The sequence below is a fragment of the Clinocottus analis genome, unplaced genomic scaffold (assembly GCF_023055335.1).
Source record: "Clinocottus analis isolate CAN_PGR_092001 unplaced genomic scaffold, fCliAna1.0.p SCAF_11, whole genome shotgun sequence".
Classification (NCBI taxonomy): domain Eukaryota; kingdom Metazoa; phylum Chordata; class Actinopteri; order Perciformes; family Cottidae; genus Clinocottus; species Clinocottus analis.
Window position 1 is genome coordinate 16,557,749 of NW_027175832.1, and position 17,021 is coordinate 16,574,769.

A 17,021-nucleotide genomic window follows, 5' to 3' on the forward strand; every position below is an offset into this window, starting at 1 on the left:
TATATATATGTATATATATGTATGTATATATATATATGTATGTGTATATATATATATATATATATATATATATATATATATATATATATATATATATATATATATATATATGTGTGTGTGTGTGTATGACACTAATAGTCAGAATATTCAGTGAGGCTATGTGATGACGCTGCCATAATTATGTTGCTCGTGAGCTTCCGAGAGTCAGTTCTGCTCTCGCGAGAAGTGATGTGAACCAACCATGAGACGCTTCCATGCGCATTGGGGACTGAACCCAGGTCAGTCTACTCCTCCCGCTCTTTGGCGTTTACATTTGAGCTCGTAAATCGTAACTGCAGCTCAACCAGCTGAATGACACCGCCTTCGCCAGTGTGAAGAATGAATCATGGGACAGCGTTGCTGTGGAAACGACGGTAACTTATTTTTGTTATATGAAAGCTGCGGTAAGATAAGACAAGTGTAATGTCCTTACATTGTAGATAGCTTAACGTAGCCTTTGTCTTGCCGTTATTTGAACCCGGTTTCTACCAGCTGCTGCATTTGACGTTACGTGGTGCTAACAGTTCAACGCGCTGCTCTTCCTCACTGGTTGGATGATGCAACGTGAGAAACGTGGAGCTAATTGTTTGTTAGCTGGCCACTATTTGCCATTAAACAATCGGAACAATCGAGACCGTTAACTTTCGTTGATTGCCTTTATAATCCGGTACACGACTGCAGTCGCGAAGCTAGTAAAGCTAGTAGCATGATGATGATGCTGCAACAAGGGTCCATACAGCTCATCTGCCTCACAGCCAGCAGTGGAGTTCCTCTTTTCACGAGAGGAGCCTCCAAACAGCTGCCGTTCTCCGTCATCGGCTCCCTGAACGGTGTCCACATGTTCGGGGCCGGCCAGGGAGCAGTGCTGTCCAGCTGCGAGACTGAAGGTGGGGGTAAGGTGGTGTGGCGAGTGTTTCAGGACAGCGTGATGCTCATCGCTGTGAGTGGAGGTGGACAAAGCGGTGCGGACAGCAGCAGCAAAGTGGAGGAGGTCCGTTTGCAGCGCCTCCTGGAGAATGTGTGGAGCTGCATGGTGCTGGTGTTGGGGCAGGATGAGCTGACCGATGTCAGGAATGTTGAGAGGCTGAAGAGGGACTTGAGGTCTTGCTTCACCCTCATTGATCACCTGCTGGAGGAGAGGCAAGAGGGCATCCTGGGTAACCTGACACACTGTGCTGATTCACTGCTGCCTCCAAACCCCACTCTTCTTCAAGTGACCGTGGATGGCTTCGCTCAGGCCGCAGAGAGCGAGTTTGGCTGCCTCATCGTCCATGGGCGGGTGGCTGCAGCAACTGAGAAGTGGTGGCGCCTTGCACCGCAGGAAGTTGTGCTGCTCTCTGTTTTGATGCGGTCCCTCTCAGCCTCGGGCTCAGCCTCTTGCGATTACCCAGTGTTCCTTCCCAAAGGCAGCCCCACCGTGGCCCACCGCCTGCTCCGCTTCCAGTTGCTCCCCGGGGCAGATGTGTGCGTGCTCTGCGGCCCGACCCCATCCCTGCACAGAGCCGAGAGTGGGCTGGTGGGGCGTTTCTGGACACCCTTGGTGGAGACCCTCAGAGAATGCCTGGCTATTGGAGACCGCTGCTTACCAGGCTCTGTATCCCTGCGTCCTGATGTGCTGGCGGTTCTTCTCATTAACCGTGACACACGCCGCTCACTCTCCTTCGTGCGGAGCTGCACTAACCCTCAGCCCAGTGACCCTCCTTTGCCCTCCAAGGCCCGCTGCTGGGAGCTACTAAAGCTCTTCTACATCTTCAGCACGACGCGCTACTTCAAGCAGGAAGAGACTTTGTCTGTCTCCGCAGAGGAGAGGGCTCAGAGAGGCTACAATGAAGACTTTGTCCTTGGATTCCCCCATCAGCCGCTACAGTGCTATCTAGTTACAGAGGAGTGCAAAAGCTTTGGACTGCAGACACCACAGCACCAGCTGTTCCTGCTCATCCCACTGTCAGTGCCCACCTTTGCACTGCGTACATTGGCCACACAGACTCTCTCTGATATAGTAGCAGCCACTAGGTTTTAATTGAACCATTTACTTTGTTACAACATCTTGATTTTCCTAAAACCCATCTTGCCATTTAAATGTGAATTAGCAGCTGCTATTTTGGTTCTTCTCATATCTTTATTGATAACTCCATTCATATACAATTACATTTTTACCAACAATCTAGAGGCCTAAAAATCTGCTTCCATCTGTCCAGCTTTTGTACAGACAATTATTAACAGCCTAGTAAGAGATGCACAAATAGGAAAGGATATCACTGATAATGTTCTCACCCAGGATCTACTAACTAGTGCTCAGGAATGGTGTAAATAATTGAAAATGGCATACCAAAGTGAACTGCGTTGAGCTTTGTTCACCCCTTGTCTAACTCCACTGTCTTCAAGGCTGTTCCTGTCACAGTAAGAGAAGCTAGTTAGACTTAGTGAATACTAACATTATCACTAAAATTGCACTGTATTTCAAAATGTGAAAGAATCATGTGAAAATGTTACACTAAATGAGTGCCTTCTGTTTTTTGTTTAGACTTTTTGAAATATAAAGAAATAATTTATTTGTCTGATCTATTTTGTAATCCTAAATATTGTTGGTTACTTTTAGTGGGTCTTGAGTGATCTATACTCACTTTCCCTTCACTAATGGGATAACAATAACGTTTGCGAAATCAGACAATGGTTTTAAAAAAAAGGCATTTAAACCCCTTGCTAAAGAAGGTAAAAGACAATCGAGCATGCAGTTCATTGCCTCTAATATTAGTAGTTAACTACTTACCAATGACAGTTAATGAAAATACTGGTGTTTTTTTATAAGACACAGACATTATGAAGAATGTTAGTCTATTAAACTGTAAGAACATTATATTAAAACATCTCTCAAGAAGTCTACTCAATAACTCATACTTGCAAATGCAAACACAAATCTTCGCATTCTGTGAGTTAACAAACTATCTCTTTTCCACACCACATTACTATGTAATAGTGGCAGAGACTATTGACAAAACACTCCCACGCCATCTTTGAATGATTACTTCATTACATGATCATTGCAAGCCTTTATTTATTGTATTTATTTTGTCCCAGTGATAATATAATTGTACTTATTACTCTGAATGCAACATTACCGCAGATTTTGTCAGAGATATTTGGATTAAACCAAAAGCATCAGACGGAGGAACGAAGGGGGTTGCTTTCAAAATAGGAGGAGCGTTCATGCTTATTTTGTTCACCAAAGAAACCTCGCAAGTCTCCACCCAAACCGCATGGAGCACCGAGAACAAAGACTGAGGTGCGGTGAGCTCGGGACAAAGTTGGAAGCTGAACCCGGTGATAACACCCCCACCCCGCTTCTGAGCCACGTCTAGACCCAAACTGATTCCGCTCGGTAACCGGAGGACCGACCGTGATTGACAGGTGCGTAAGGGAAACTGAGGAGAGAGGGTGGGATATAACGGTCCACACAAAGGGGGAGGGATACGCTCGCGCTCAGTGGCGGCGTTGCCATGCGTACAGGGAACGTACCCCAATAATTTCAGAGTACAAAAGTAGTCGGTGTATGTGGCTGCTTGCGGGGACTTAAAAGAGAACCCGGCATTTTATTACCTCTCGGAGCCCCAACCAGTACTTTACACTCTGGAGGGTCCAAAGGTCTGAGCGCTTAGTCACATTTTAGAAGCGACACTTTGTTCGACTGCAATTTCACTCCTCGCAAGTGAAGCAGCAGCAGCCGCGGTGCGAGTCGCTGTGACCCAACTTGCCGAGAGAAAGCCGTAACATGTCGGCCACGCGGATGCAGTGGCTGTCAGCCAGAAACCTCAGGCTTTTGAACCCGGGGCGAAACGAATTGCTCCAAGTTGGCTCCGGGGTCCGCGCGCTCACCTCTCCCCCTATGTCGTCCTCCTCTCCCGGCAGAGCACTGTCCAGCCTCAGTGCGACGCGGCGTGGGCTCCCCAAAGAGAAAATGTCCGAGAATGGAGCGTCGCCACGGGCCAAAGTGTTGACCATCGACACCATGAACCCCACCGTGAAGAAGGTGGAGTACGCCGTGCGGGGACCTATCGTGCAGCGGGCCGTGGAGCTGGAGAGGGAGCTCTCTGAGGTTCGTAAAGGCCGTCAGACATCACTGTTCATACCACCTGTATCCTCTTTGTAAACTAAGTGTGCCCACAATATTTCAGCGTCAGCAGAAACTCTGCTCCATCAAATAGTTTGAAAGTCACATTACTGTTCCTGTGTTTGAAGTCTGGAAAATGTGCTGTTCATATCATTAATGATGTTTCCATAATATTGTTCATATTTATTTTAATCTCTTCAAACAGTTAATTGGAGTGACACTAGTTGGTGTCTTTCATAAGGCAGAATTGCATAAGCAACTTTCCATTCCTTGTTATGTTCTCTCACTAATACCATCTAAACATTACCCTAAAAGAAAACTCTTGTGGGTTTATTACATTCTGCGTTGCTTACACTCCCTCTTATCTAAGTCCATCAGTTAGTCAGTAGTTCCGGGGGGGTCTGATCATATAAGAATATTTGGAGACTGTTTTGATAATGTATAAGCTATTTTTTTTAGGCCCTGTCTCTAAACCACAGTAAAATCCTCAGTGAGAGTGTTTTTGGTGCTGTGTAATGTGTCACTGTCTGAGGTACTATAGTGCTGCACAAATCTGTTGCCTCACTTGACGGCCTTCAATGTTCCCAATGTCCAACTTAGCTGATAAGTAATGTAACTTTATTTTAACAGCCAAAAACAAAGCATTGTGTCGACTTGTAGTGAATGGTCGTTTCTGAAGTTTAGAAATCAGTAAGATTATCTGCATCAGGCACAAGAGATTAAAGGTCCTTTCCAGCTTCGTGGCATTATACATATTTGTGCATTTCTCTTTTGTTAGTTTTTTAAGGTATGTGGATCTCTTCCGCTCACACAGTTTATGGTGATGTGGCAACCAGCTGTTAGTTTACCGAGTGCGTTCTGGTGTGAGAACAGTCCTCCCTTGAGTGCGTTGCTCAGGAAGGGCCGAGTATTGCGAGCAGGTTCTAACACAGGTCGATCAGGGGGGACACCGGCACCAAAGAGTTTATGTTCTGTTTGCTTCGTCCAATGTTAACCTGCAGCTGATCCCATTTCTTTATGGGAAAGTCATTTACTTCCCGACTTTACAATTTAGATGTTTAAAATTCAGCTGGTAAAACTAGTTGATATTATACCCCTAACTTTTTATTCAGCACATTTTAATCTAGGAAAGGAGATACATCGATATTTCCTTGCTTGCAGACTACAGTCTTTTTCAAAAGTACAGCCAGAAGGTGAAATGTTTGGATGGTGTTGCATTTCTTTGGGAAATAGGTCACAGTTGTATTCTCGATTTCATCCATGAATGAAATACACCCATGATTAACTGCGGTGAAACCCTACTTCAGTTTCCTACCTACTTTGTTTTTGGGATTTGAGGTCTTTGCTCCTTATTTGTGGTACAAGTGCGGCCTTGTTCTTGTTCTTTTCCCCAAATACTAAAGCATTTGTTAGGGAAAAAGAATATACTGTATCAGATAACAAGTGCACAAATAAAGGCTTCACATGAAGTTATGACATTGTGTTCTTTGTTTGTCATAATGAGCCTCTCGCTGATAGTGAACAGGGACCTTTTGAGGGGGTCACTATGGGGAGAGACCTTCAGCGCACAGTGTAGTGTTTGTCAAATTCTTTCCACATATTTGGTCCGATAGAAAAGCAATATCAAACCTCCGAAATGTTCTTTGTTGTAGAATCCATGTTGCATTACAAATGCACAGCCCTTAACATTAAGTGCATTTGGTTAAAACAAAAAACGTAGAAATGACACGGGCACATTTAGCAAAGTTAATTTTTTTCTACTTTTAGTTCTACTACGATGAACATTTAACAGCTTACATCACAAATGTTTCCCATAGCTTTCCTTATTTTTTTGTCATTGAGGGTGACTTTGTAAAGTCTTGGGAGTTAAAAGAAATACTGCCTTCGTGGCTGTCACAGTTTCACCCTCTGTATTGTTTGCTGGACTGTTTTTTTTATTTTTTATCAGCGATGGAGAACAACAAGCTCTGGCCTTTTCAAGCTGGGTGGTACTTTTGACCTCTCAGTGTTATTCACCTGATGCAATACTATTGGTCCAGCCTGAGAGACGCCTCTAACGTGTGACCAATGAGAGAGTCTGACACTTAAAACTCCTGAAATCTGAACTGGATTGCATTAATAAAGAAAACATGCTGCTTTGATTTCTGAGGGCTGTTAGCGGGAGGTGTCACTTGTGGCTTTTCTGTCGTGTCACGCTGTTTCCAACATCTGGAGTGAACAGCATGTGTGTTCATGTGCTTGTGTTTGTGCATGTGGTGGTCTGCATTTCTGTTTGTCCACTGCAAGCAGTCTCAGCTGCTCAAGAGATTATCTTTCAGTAACGTTATGTTATTGGCCTTGAAGACTGTAAATTGATACCTTTATTTTGGCAATATGTCATCCTAATTGTTTTTGATGTTGTTTACTGCCGTTTCGCTATCCTACACCCTGTTCCAGTCCACACCAATGAGGTTAAACGGAAGAAGGGTTATGGAGTTGGTACGATAAGGTAGTTTGCAAATTCACTTTGTTAGAGGAATCGAAAAAGTTAGTGTGGTGAATGAACGGCTTATAGCAGTAATTATCTTGAGAGTACATTAAAACATTAAACAAACTTACACAATACTTCCACTCACAAAAACACAAAATTTGCACCAAGTTTAACTGAAAAAATATATATTTATTATCTGTGTTAATGTACTTGTCTTTGTCTAATTTGTCACATTTTTGTTCTTTGTCTCATTGCACTAACAAAATGGAAAAATGTTTTTTTAATCGGAAACCTGTTTTTTCTCAATGAACAAAATTGTGTTTACACTCTATTATTCATAAAACACATTTCATGCATCCTATATGCCTGAGAAACTTGTCTAATACATTTTCCGTCTTCATAAAATATTTGCAAAGTAAATAGAAATATTATTTTTTAAATGTGCTGTAATGTCCCTGCACAGTTTCTTTTTGTGTTTTGTCCATGTTGATTTTGTCTCCGCTAATCTAAAGTTCAACCTGCCTGTTTGGAGGCTCAGCAGCTGCTGAGTTCTCAGCCTTTTGTGGCATGAATGTTTATGTATGTATATTTAAGCCTGTGTCTGGGCGCAGTGACAAGGTTGTTTAAGTGCTGTAGGTGCCCTTTCTCCTCAACATATCTAGTCGGGTTTGTTAACGGGCAGTAACTGTACATCTGAGTTTTGTGTACAAATGAGGGGAAAAAAGCTCTCATTGTTCAAAATGTTTTCCAGTCTTCAGATGTATGATCATTTCTGTGTGTTGTGTTCATTCTCTGCAGGGAATAAAGAAGCCTTTTGTGGAGGTCATCAAGGCCAACATTGGCGACGCGCATGCTATGGGCCAGCAGCCAATCACTTTCTTCCGACAGGTCTGCTCCTGATCCCTACTCATAACCTCTAATCTAAATTTAGCACCTACCCTCTGACTTGTCAGTGTCTATGAAATAGATTTCTTCCTACTTGAAGTTGGCGTTAACATTTTTTTCTCCTGTTATGTAGGTTTTACATAATGTCCCCTCCAAACCTTTATGCTTACACCTCCTTTTTGTTTCAAGGTCTTGGCATTGTGCTCCTACCCTGAGCTTCTGAATGACAGCACATTCCCAGAGGATGCTAAAAGTAGAGCGCGCCGCATTCTTCAGTCCTGTGGAGGGAACAGTATGGGTGTGTTGATTTCTGCACTATGAACTTATATGACTTTAGTAGCTTATTATCCCCTTGTCTCTTTACACATGTTTCATTTTGGTTTCTGGTGATTTGACTTTGTTCATGTTAAAGCTTTTAAGTTAAAGCAACCTGTTTGGTCTCCATTTGAATCTCCCGCAGGTTCCTACAGTGCCAGTCAGGGGATAGACGCTGTGCGTCAGGATGTGGCCCTCTACATAGAGCGAAGAGATAGCGGTGTGCCCTCCGACCCGGACAACATTTACCTCACCACAGGGGCCAGCGACGGCATCGTGGTACAAATCACCTCATCTGTTAAACTGACTTTGTGTCTCCATTGTGCTTTTAGTCATGTGCGTTTGTAAGGTTAAGAGTTACCTGATGTCGCCGATCTATCGCAGGGACTCTATTTACAACAGTAAGCAGATGAGTTTTAGATTGAGCCCTTCATGAGCCCGTTCACTCTTTTTAAAGGACACATCCTGGGCGAGTTGCTCCCCGGGCGCATCACTAGACTGCCCACTTCTCCTTAATTAGTAAGGATGGGTTAAAATGCAGAGAATACATTTAAAAAAATTTTTTTCAAAATCACATAAGCTGCAGCTAGCAGGAAATCAAATGCATGTGTGAGCAAAACATTCAAAAAGACCTTAAAAAACTATTGAAATAAAGTCACAAATGGTCAAACATTTTTGGCTTGTGACACTTTTAAAAGCCAAAACATATTCACACCCCCTTTTTCAGTTCTCTATGAAATCTATTTGAGTTTTAGAATGTTTCCTGTTTATACTGTTTATTCCTGTAAAACTGTCTCATGCTGATAAAGCGAACGTGGAGGAGATGTGATTACTTGTATGTAGCGACCACTGTTAGGCTGACACCTTTCTCGACATCCCTATGCTGCACTTTTAGACCATGCTGAAGCTGCTAGTGTGTGGCGAGGGTGCAACTCGTACAGGAGTCATGATCTCCATACCTCAGTATCCCCTCTACTCGGCTGCACTTGCCGAACTGGGCGCCGTGCAGATCAACTATTACCTTAATGAGGAGAAGTGCTGGAGTATGGACATCAGTGAGCTGCAGCGTGCCCTGGATGAGGCCCGGCGCCACTGCAACCCTCGGGCCCTGTGCATCATCAACCCTGGAAACCCCACCGGTAAAGTTTCCTCCATTTCTTTTAGACAAAGGGACGAGATTGTTAGTTGCTGTCGGTATTTTCACACATTGAATCATCGCGTTCAGCACTCCAGATGATCGAATTGCGTCAGTTTTAGAAGATATAACATACAAATCATCATATAACATTTTGACTCTGCAAAGAAAGTGTCAGATTAGGTTTCAGGTCTCCTCACAGTATCTCATGTATTCTTCATTTTCAATGATTCAGTGGTTTAGCCTGACATGGAAATTTTACAATGATAAGAAAACCTTTTTTGTGTGTCAAATAAACAGTTTTAAAGACTTAAATCCTTTAATACATTATTTTGAGGGTATTTTTTAGGTTAGTTTAAAGAGAAAGAGACTGGAATCAAAGTTGGCTGTGAGCAAACTGGAAGCGTCGCAGCTATATAGTACGCAGCTTAAATCACATGCCTGGTGATGAGGATCTGGCATGACTAGTAATGAGGATCTTTATATTTAGATCCTTTCTTCATGAGGAGTAGACATCATCGCGTTTCCTCTCGTCTCTCGACAACCTCACAGTTCTTGCACTACTCCAAGAGGAGCCACTAGATGGCAGCAAATGGACATAACAGCCTGGCTAACCACTACTTCAAGCCTTTCTCCTTAATGAGCCTCCTTCTCATTCACAGGTCAGGTTCAGAGCAGACAGTGCATCGAGGACGTAATCCGATTTGCAGCAAAGGAGCGTCTCTTCCTCATGGCTGATGAGGTACTGTCTCGCTGCATCTCTTTCAACATCTGCTTGCTTTATTGTTTCCTGTGCCCTGTGACATCCGTCATTCTGTCTTCCTCCCCCAGGTGTACCAGGATAATGTGTATGCCGACGGTTGCCAGTTCCACTCTTTTAAAAAGGTTCTGTTTGACATGGGGCCAGAGTACTCAGATACAGTGGAACTGGCATCCTTCCACTCCACCTCCAAATGTTACATGGGAGAGTAAGTCATTTTAATTGCATGCTGGCGATGAATCTGCCAGACCTTGTTAAAATGTTGACAACCATCTCTTTTGTGTTTTCTATAACCTTTTGTCCTCTTTTAGTCTTTTTAGTTTTTCTGTCACGTCCTAATGTTTTTGTTGTTTGTCTCCCTCTCAGGTGTGGCTTCCGTGGAGGCTACATGGAGATCATCAACATGGACGAGGAAGTGAAGGCCCAGCTGATCAAGCTGGTGTCTGTCCGCCTGTGTCCCCCTGTTCCTGGACAGGCTCTCATGGACTTGGTGGTCAACCCCCCGCAGCCCGGGGAACCCTCACACGACAAATTCCTCAAGGTACAGAGCCGACGTCCTACAAGCAGGAAAAAATGAATCAGAACACAAATATATTGCAACGTGCTCTCCTGTATATTACCAATACACGCTGACAGCGGTATCATTATACTGGACGTTCTCTCTGCAACAAGCTATTCGTACAATGATATTATGTGTGGGCTGTTTTGAGTTTTCTCTCGGACTAATTATAGGACAATGGAAACATCCAAACATATCCTTCCTTTTATTCACTCGGACAGGTCATCCTTTTGATGACCTGTACAGGTTGCTGTGTTGTAATGGCCTTGACTTCATGCATGCTTTATTACAGTTTGAACTCAAATCTCTTAAATCAATTTGCAATATGCATTGCAAATGCATTACGGCCTTTATTATGGCCTGAAAATACTTTTTGTTTACCTCTTGGCCTTCATATGATCTCTGTTTATACGCTTGATGTGCAACTTCTGGCATAGCTATTCTTCAGTCTTGTGGCGCTCACAGAAGTCTCAAGAAATTCAAGCGGAAAACTCTGTTAGAAAAGGCCAGAGACACGGTTGGTCATAGTTTCACGTCCAACTAATGCATTTGTGTTTTCTAATTCTAATAACGTCTTTTTGTTGGTTTCTTTTCTGTCCCTTTCTCTGCCTCTTCCAGGAGCGCACAGCCACCTTAAGTGCCTTAGCAGAGAAGGCCAAGCTTACAGAGGAGATTCTCAATACTGTTCCAGGAATCAGCTGCAATCCCGTGCAGGGCGCCATGTACTCCTTCCCTCGCATAACCATCCCTGATAAGGCCGTCAAAGAGGCCACGGTCAGTCCTCACCATACTTTCATAAACATTTTATTGACGCATGTTCGACTGTGTTGTCGCTTATAGGAAATCAAAGAATTTGTTCTCATCATTCTCACTGTTCTACTAATACTTGTGTTCCACTGCTGGCATTAAATACATGTGCAGAAAATATGGGAAACGGTCCATAAGACCAACATCTTGTTCTTCACACTGTGCTTGATTAAGTAACTATTTTCACTCGGTACACTGGGCAGCCACCACCCTGTTTGTTTGATTTCCAATTGTAGTTTCAATTTTGACTCATGGTCCACTGCTCAGTAGGAATTTCAGGGAGGGCTGGTGAGTCGAGCCACCGAGAATGAGATGATCTTATTAGCTTTGCAGAAGAGGAGGTCAGAGTACAGTTGACCTGCTGACCCCTGATCATTTCCTAGTGGATCTGCTCAACACCATGAACACACAGTCGTAGCATTACTTGGTTTTTGGCTTTGCTTTTCTCAAATACAAGGCTTAGGAGAGAGCTTCTTTAGCAGCATTCAATATTGGCAGTTTAAATAGAGCTGCAGATGCGCGGTCCATTGAGCTGGACCTCAATACTCCGCTGCTTGTAAAGGCTGAGAGACTTCAAAAAGGTTTTTCAAATGTGTTTTAGCCAAAGGAAAATTGGACATTATTGTTTTTGAGTTTTCTTTTCAGTTCTTTTGCTGTAGGTCACAGTGTCACATTACAAACAGCTACGGTGCAAAACAGCACTGATACATTTTTTAAATTTTTTTAAATCAGCTAATATTCTTGATCCAGCACTTCCTACTTTACTAGTCCCAAGCCACCAGAATATGAAACATCAAACAACGGGATAATGTTTATTTTTCCTCTCCGTTAGGACAAAGGCCAGCAGCCAGATATGTTTTACTGCATGAAGATGCTGGAGGAGACGGGGATCTGCCTCGTACCTGGAAGTGGCTTTGGTCAGAAGGATGGAACCTACCACTTCAGGTACAGAATACTACACACAATATTTACACAAACATAAATATATGTATATATTTATTATGATTCTTTGAGTCAATGCCTGTCGCAGCTTCCCTGTGCCAAAGTTGATGTCTTCAAATTGCTTTATTTGTCAGACCAACAGTACAAATTCCAATTATTCAGTAATTCTGATTCTTTTTGGCATTTATCTATGTGCTTATTTTTTATTGGAACTAACATGTGAGGTTGACATTAAAGCTCCTGTCGGACATCATCTCTTAATGTTAATTTCACTGCAATTTTTTCCATGTTTGTTTGAGCGCGCGAGTCCCTTTCATGTAAAAGTCACAAGAGCTAAAACAAACAACACTATCTTACATTAAAAATCTGACCAACAGGCTCTCCAAATGCTATTTATTTTCATTCATGTAAATTGTGTGGCCTTTTCCAGAAATCTTCTCTTGTACGGGAATAAAGCCATACAGAACATTTATAGAAAACATTTTAAAAAGACACTGCTTTAACAGATTGATGAAGCAATCAATGAGTCATCTAGTATAAGGAAGAGGAGGATTGCCATTTTGAAACGTACCTATTGCACTCTCTCCAATTATTGAATTGCTTTCCGAGCTGATCCTTCAAACTCTATTGTAGTCTTTACCTCTTGCGTCACTCGGTTACCCAGTGAACATTTGTCTTTCTTTTCTTTCCCTTCTTCCTGCCAGAATGACCATCTTGCCCCCGAAAGACAAGCTGGCGATCCTGCTGAACAAAGTCAAGGAGTTCCACCAGAAATTCATACAGCAGTATTCTTAAATCGACCCATCTGTTCCTCTTATTTATGAAGGGAGGAACCCACCAACTAAAACAAAAAGAACTCAGCCAATCACAATGTATCTGTCACTATTAAGTGCCTTTCCTACCGGCGGCTCTGGTGGTCTCTGTGATGACACACTTTAGCCTTTACACCTATCTCATTTAAATATTCACAGACAGTTTTTAAGACTGTGCTAGAAAACATAACACAACTGGAAATGAAGAAATTAATGAAGAGACCTGTGTAAAGTCCGGTATGAAAATGTTCAACTTTGAAGGCTGCGTATTTGTGAATATGAGAAGTGGATTGTCTTCATGAATACAAAGCTAAAATAAGAAGGTAGAATTGAAGGGAAAGGTGATGCTGCTTAAAACCTTTTAGTACACGTACAACTGGTGAAATTATTACATTCCCGCAGGCAGTACTTGACAGGCAGAATAAGCCGAAATGTCTCCATTTGCATGATGATTCAGAGATGATTTTGTATAATCAAAATAAATGTAACAGTCTAGATTATGTCTCGTTACTTTAGAAAGAGCAGTTGGATGTGGGTAGAGTTATATTATGTTGTCATTTTAACCACATGAAGGAGTAATGCTTATAAATCTTCATACTTTCATCTAGGGACGGATTGGGCATTTCTTTTTCACCTCAGTTTCCCACTCAGTTTTCATTCTCATGTGCCACATAAGTAGAAGGTGATTAGTCATTTTCCATCTCTGTAATTATTAAACTGTCGAAAGCCAAAGGAGAATATTTCACACAAAAACTGTTACTCATTAAAGAAAGCGGTAGGTTTATATTACCGTGAGACTATGTAATGTTTGACAGTCGGAAAGTGAGACATTTTACCTCTTACAAGGTAAAATAATGAGCAACCCTTGCTTCATTCTTGTGATTTTGCTTCTGCTTTTGCCTTACTGGGTCTGGTATGACCCGTGTGCTTTTAGCAAGCTTGTGATTGATATTGCTGTGTGACTTAAGTGTTTTGTTATTAAAAAACGTAAGTCAACTAATGAACGCTCATTTCACTTACTCTCAATAGAGGTCGCCTCATGACAATGGGCTGCGTTACTTGATTTCTCTATTTATTATTTTGGGCCACTTGGGGGAGCAGCCGAACGAGCTGGAAACAAAGCATTGACAAAGCATTGACGTAGCACCTTACAAAGTTGGTGGGTGAACACGTTCTGCAAGTAGTTTTCGTATCCACCCACGAGACACGGAGCAACATCAGCTTTCATTTGGAGGTTTGAATCAGGCCGCCGTGCGAATGCGAGTCAAATATTCACTCCTCATTTAGCTCTGTCATCTCATGGTACTGAGCAGAAGAACTTCAGAGTTCCATTTTAACTCTGAAGTCAAAAAGTTCTCAGTCGAAATGTTTTTAGCTGGAACTTAACCTGATCAAAACGTCGACCCACCTACGATGTGCACACAAAAATACATTTTCCCAAACAGGAAAGGGGTCTAAAAAAAGCCTTTATATTAGTTCAGTTTCAAAACAACTCATGGCAATTAAAGAGAAATTAAAAGTAGTTATCCAGCATACACCTTTTAACTGGTCGTTAAAAGTTAGCACATTGAAGTTAAACCAGTTTACACAAAAATAGATACATGTTAAAAAGCAACCCATTATTGTTTGTACAAGATGGGTTTAACAGTGAACTCCAATGTATGGATTAAGTCTCATTAGCAGAGGCTGAAGTCATAATTAGCCAAGTCGGCCTAATGTAGACTATCTCCACTTTGACAATAAAAGAATGATGTTGCTCCCCAGATGTCACACACTTCTGTGAGATGGGCAACTGTCTGCCGAAACTGTCACCTAGATACAACAGCTGCCTTTATTGTCTCTATTAATCTGTCATCTATTTTATCGCCTGGTATGCAGTTTCCGAGCACGCTGGGGTGATGGATGGTAGCGCAGGTTATGTGTGTGTGTGTGTGTGTGTGTGAGTGTGTGGGGTATAGAGAGTGAAAGACTTTGTAGAAAGTGTGTTAAATTGAAGCATGCAGTTTGAAGATGTTTCTTGCTCTCTTCCTCTCTACTCCACAGTGGCTGTCAGCTTTAATTATCTTTGACAATGGCTCTCCTGAATCCTAATTATAAGGAGCCTTGTCTTTCCTGGAGCTCCTCGCCATTCACTTCAGCAGCATGACGCGTTCATCACACGTTCCAGTCCTCTTCACCCTAAATTAATTGGGTGCATTTGAGTTTTTCCCCCCCTTCCTCTCTCATCTCCTGACATCTTTTGGGAATCAAAGGTCATCATTAGTTCGGGTGAGGATGTAGGGCGACGGAGCGACAGTCATGCATCAGGCGGCAGCGCTGTCATGTGGATGCCTGTGGTCATGAGAATGACCGGTCGTTCGTTATTCACTGTGTCTCTTATGATGAGATTCATATAAATGACCTGAGCAGGTCATGGAGACTCAGTACCGTTTGTGAGTTGACAATTTGATTGTGTTAATTATTCTGTATTTGTGTGCACAGTGATGACCAGAAGAGCCTTTTTAGATGGTTCAAGTCTTGACTTTGGCCGGCATTCAGTGTGGAAATGAAGGGTGATTCTATAGAATGTCACAAAAGGTATTTGATACCTCTTCAATATTTTCAAAAAAAGTGTTATCCCATTTTAACAATCTGGAAATAATCAAATCAACCATGTGGCTACACAGCTAAAACCTCCAATTCCCAGGAAAAAAAATGTTGAATGGTTATTTAATGTAGAAGGTAAATTTGTTCAGCTTATTTCAATTTTTTTTTACCATAAAATACATATCTGGTAAAAACATGGAGGTTTCTTACTCTGATATTGGTTTTGTTTATTTTAAATGTTTTGCGTGATTGGAGCCTTGTTGGGTACGATGTTTCCATGGTTTCAGAAATGTCTTAACATACTCACACTTATTGTTCTGAGGACAACCGAACAAATGTATCTCCAAACGCATATGCAGAAATACTACATAATCCATGTTTGTTCCTATCTTTGTCCTACATGTTATTGTTATGCTGCAAAAACTGGATCTGATGGATTTTGGGACGCGTAAAGGAGTCAGCACCTTCAATCAACAGCTGCATTGTTTTTTGTAAGTTACTAAAGGTTGAGCTCAACGCTGTTGTTGCAATCACTACGGTTTGTAGTTAGTTCCGAGAAAATAACAATATATCTACCTACTTTCATTGATTGGTTGTGGTTGTTTCTGAATGAAAGCCTGATTTTTGTCCATAAAAGATCTTCTACATCTTTCCTCATCACAATGAGGAACTGTATTTTCTATATGTGACACAAACAACAAATTATTGTTAAATTTCTGAAGAGAAACGCCTGCCTTTTGACAGCTTTTGTTAGATGAGAACACTGATAGCAGTCAACATTGTTATGAACAACAATAGAAAATATTTTTAAAAACTTCCACTAAACTTTTTTTTTAAAAGTGCCAAATACAATTTAAATAAAGCAAGATTATGAATTAACCATTTTAGAAATTTGCATGGGTCCAAAATTAACATTTTATTTATCTCTGTGGAAGATATCTGATGGTTGGTTCCCACTTCATACAAGGTTTGTGAGCCAATAGCATAATGTTGATGCTATCTCTGTGTCGCCAGTGATCAAGTCAGTGAGGTAAAAACGGAGCTTCGATCCCAGAGGAGCTACGTTAGCATCAGCGATGGTTGCGCTTAACATAATTGTACCGTCAAGCAATGTAAAAGTGCAATATCTAGTATCAATATCTTCAATAACCTCTTAAAATACAGAGAAGCTAGTTATCACCAGAAGCTAGGTAGCTTAGCTAAGTTTAAAACAAACAAAAGAAACTGGAAACGGGGGAAAAGGTGAACCTCGGGCATGTCATTGTAAAGCCCTCTGAGGCACATTTTTTAATTGTGATTTTGGGCCCTACAAATACATTTAGGTTAACTACGTTTAGGCCTTTAGCAGTTGCCAGGCAACTAGTAAAGATGGTAGAGGAAGTTACTGCTAGTCTGAAAGATAACCAACCTGAAATGGAAAATTTAGCAGACAGATGTGAGAGTGGTGCTAATCTGCTCATCCTAGCTGTTCGCTAAAAAACAAATTAGCATATTTCCCACAATTATTTAAAACAAAACCGCAAACATGTTGCGACCATTATGTAAATATTGCTTTAATGCAATGCATCACAATTGATATTGTCAGCCTTCATCCTTGTAAAAT

At 41.8% G+C, this 17,021-nt stretch overlaps 2 protein-coding genes across 2 annotated transcripts; both read left to right on the plus strand.

Annotated features, from left to right (window-relative positions):
- The first annotated feature begins 428 nt into the window (after positions 1-428).
- Positions 429-2,538, plus strand: fuz (fuzzy planar cell polarity protein). The gene has a single exon (XM_068568544.1). The coding sequence runs from the start codon at positions 746-748 to the stop codon at positions 2,057-2,059; it is 1,314 nt and encodes a 437-aa protein (XP_068424645.1). The 5' UTR covers positions 429-745; the 3' UTR covers positions 2,060-2,538.
- A 940-nt stretch (positions 2,539-3,478) lies between these two features.
- On the plus strand, positions 3,479-13,832 carry gpt (glutamic--pyruvic transaminase). Its single transcript, XM_068568532.1, has 11 exons — positions 3,479-4,132; positions 7,416-7,505; positions 7,692-7,800; positions 7,963-8,096; positions 8,713-8,956; positions 9,615-9,694; positions 9,784-9,920; positions 10,079-10,253; positions 10,890-11,045; positions 11,911-12,023; positions 12,725-13,832. The coding sequence occupies exons 1-11, from the start codon at positions 3,809-3,811 to the stop codon at positions 12,813-12,815; spliced, it is 1,653 nt and encodes a 550-aa protein (XP_068424633.1). The 5' UTR covers positions 3,479-3,808; the 3' UTR covers positions 12,816-13,832.
- Positions 13,833-17,021: the final 3,189 nt, after the last annotated feature.

Excerpts from the sequence above, each read along its gene's own strand:
- fuz (XM_068568544.1), top strand. The coding sequence starts at position 746 with ATGATGATGATGCTGCAACAAGGGTCCATACAGCTCATCTGCCTCACA.
- gpt (XM_068568532.1), top strand. The coding sequence starts at position 3,809 with ATGTCGGCCACGCGGATGCAGTGGCTGTCAGCCAGAAACCTCAGGCTT. Across the intron at positions 7,801-7,962 it reads CTGTGGAGGGAACAGTATGG|GTTCCTACAGTGCCAGTCAG; the intron begins GTGTGTTGATTT and ends AATCTCCCGCAG. Across the intron at positions 12,024-12,724 it reads GATGGAACCTACCACTTCAG|AATGACCATCTTGCCCCCGA; the intron begins GTACAGAATACT and ends TCTTCCTGCCAG.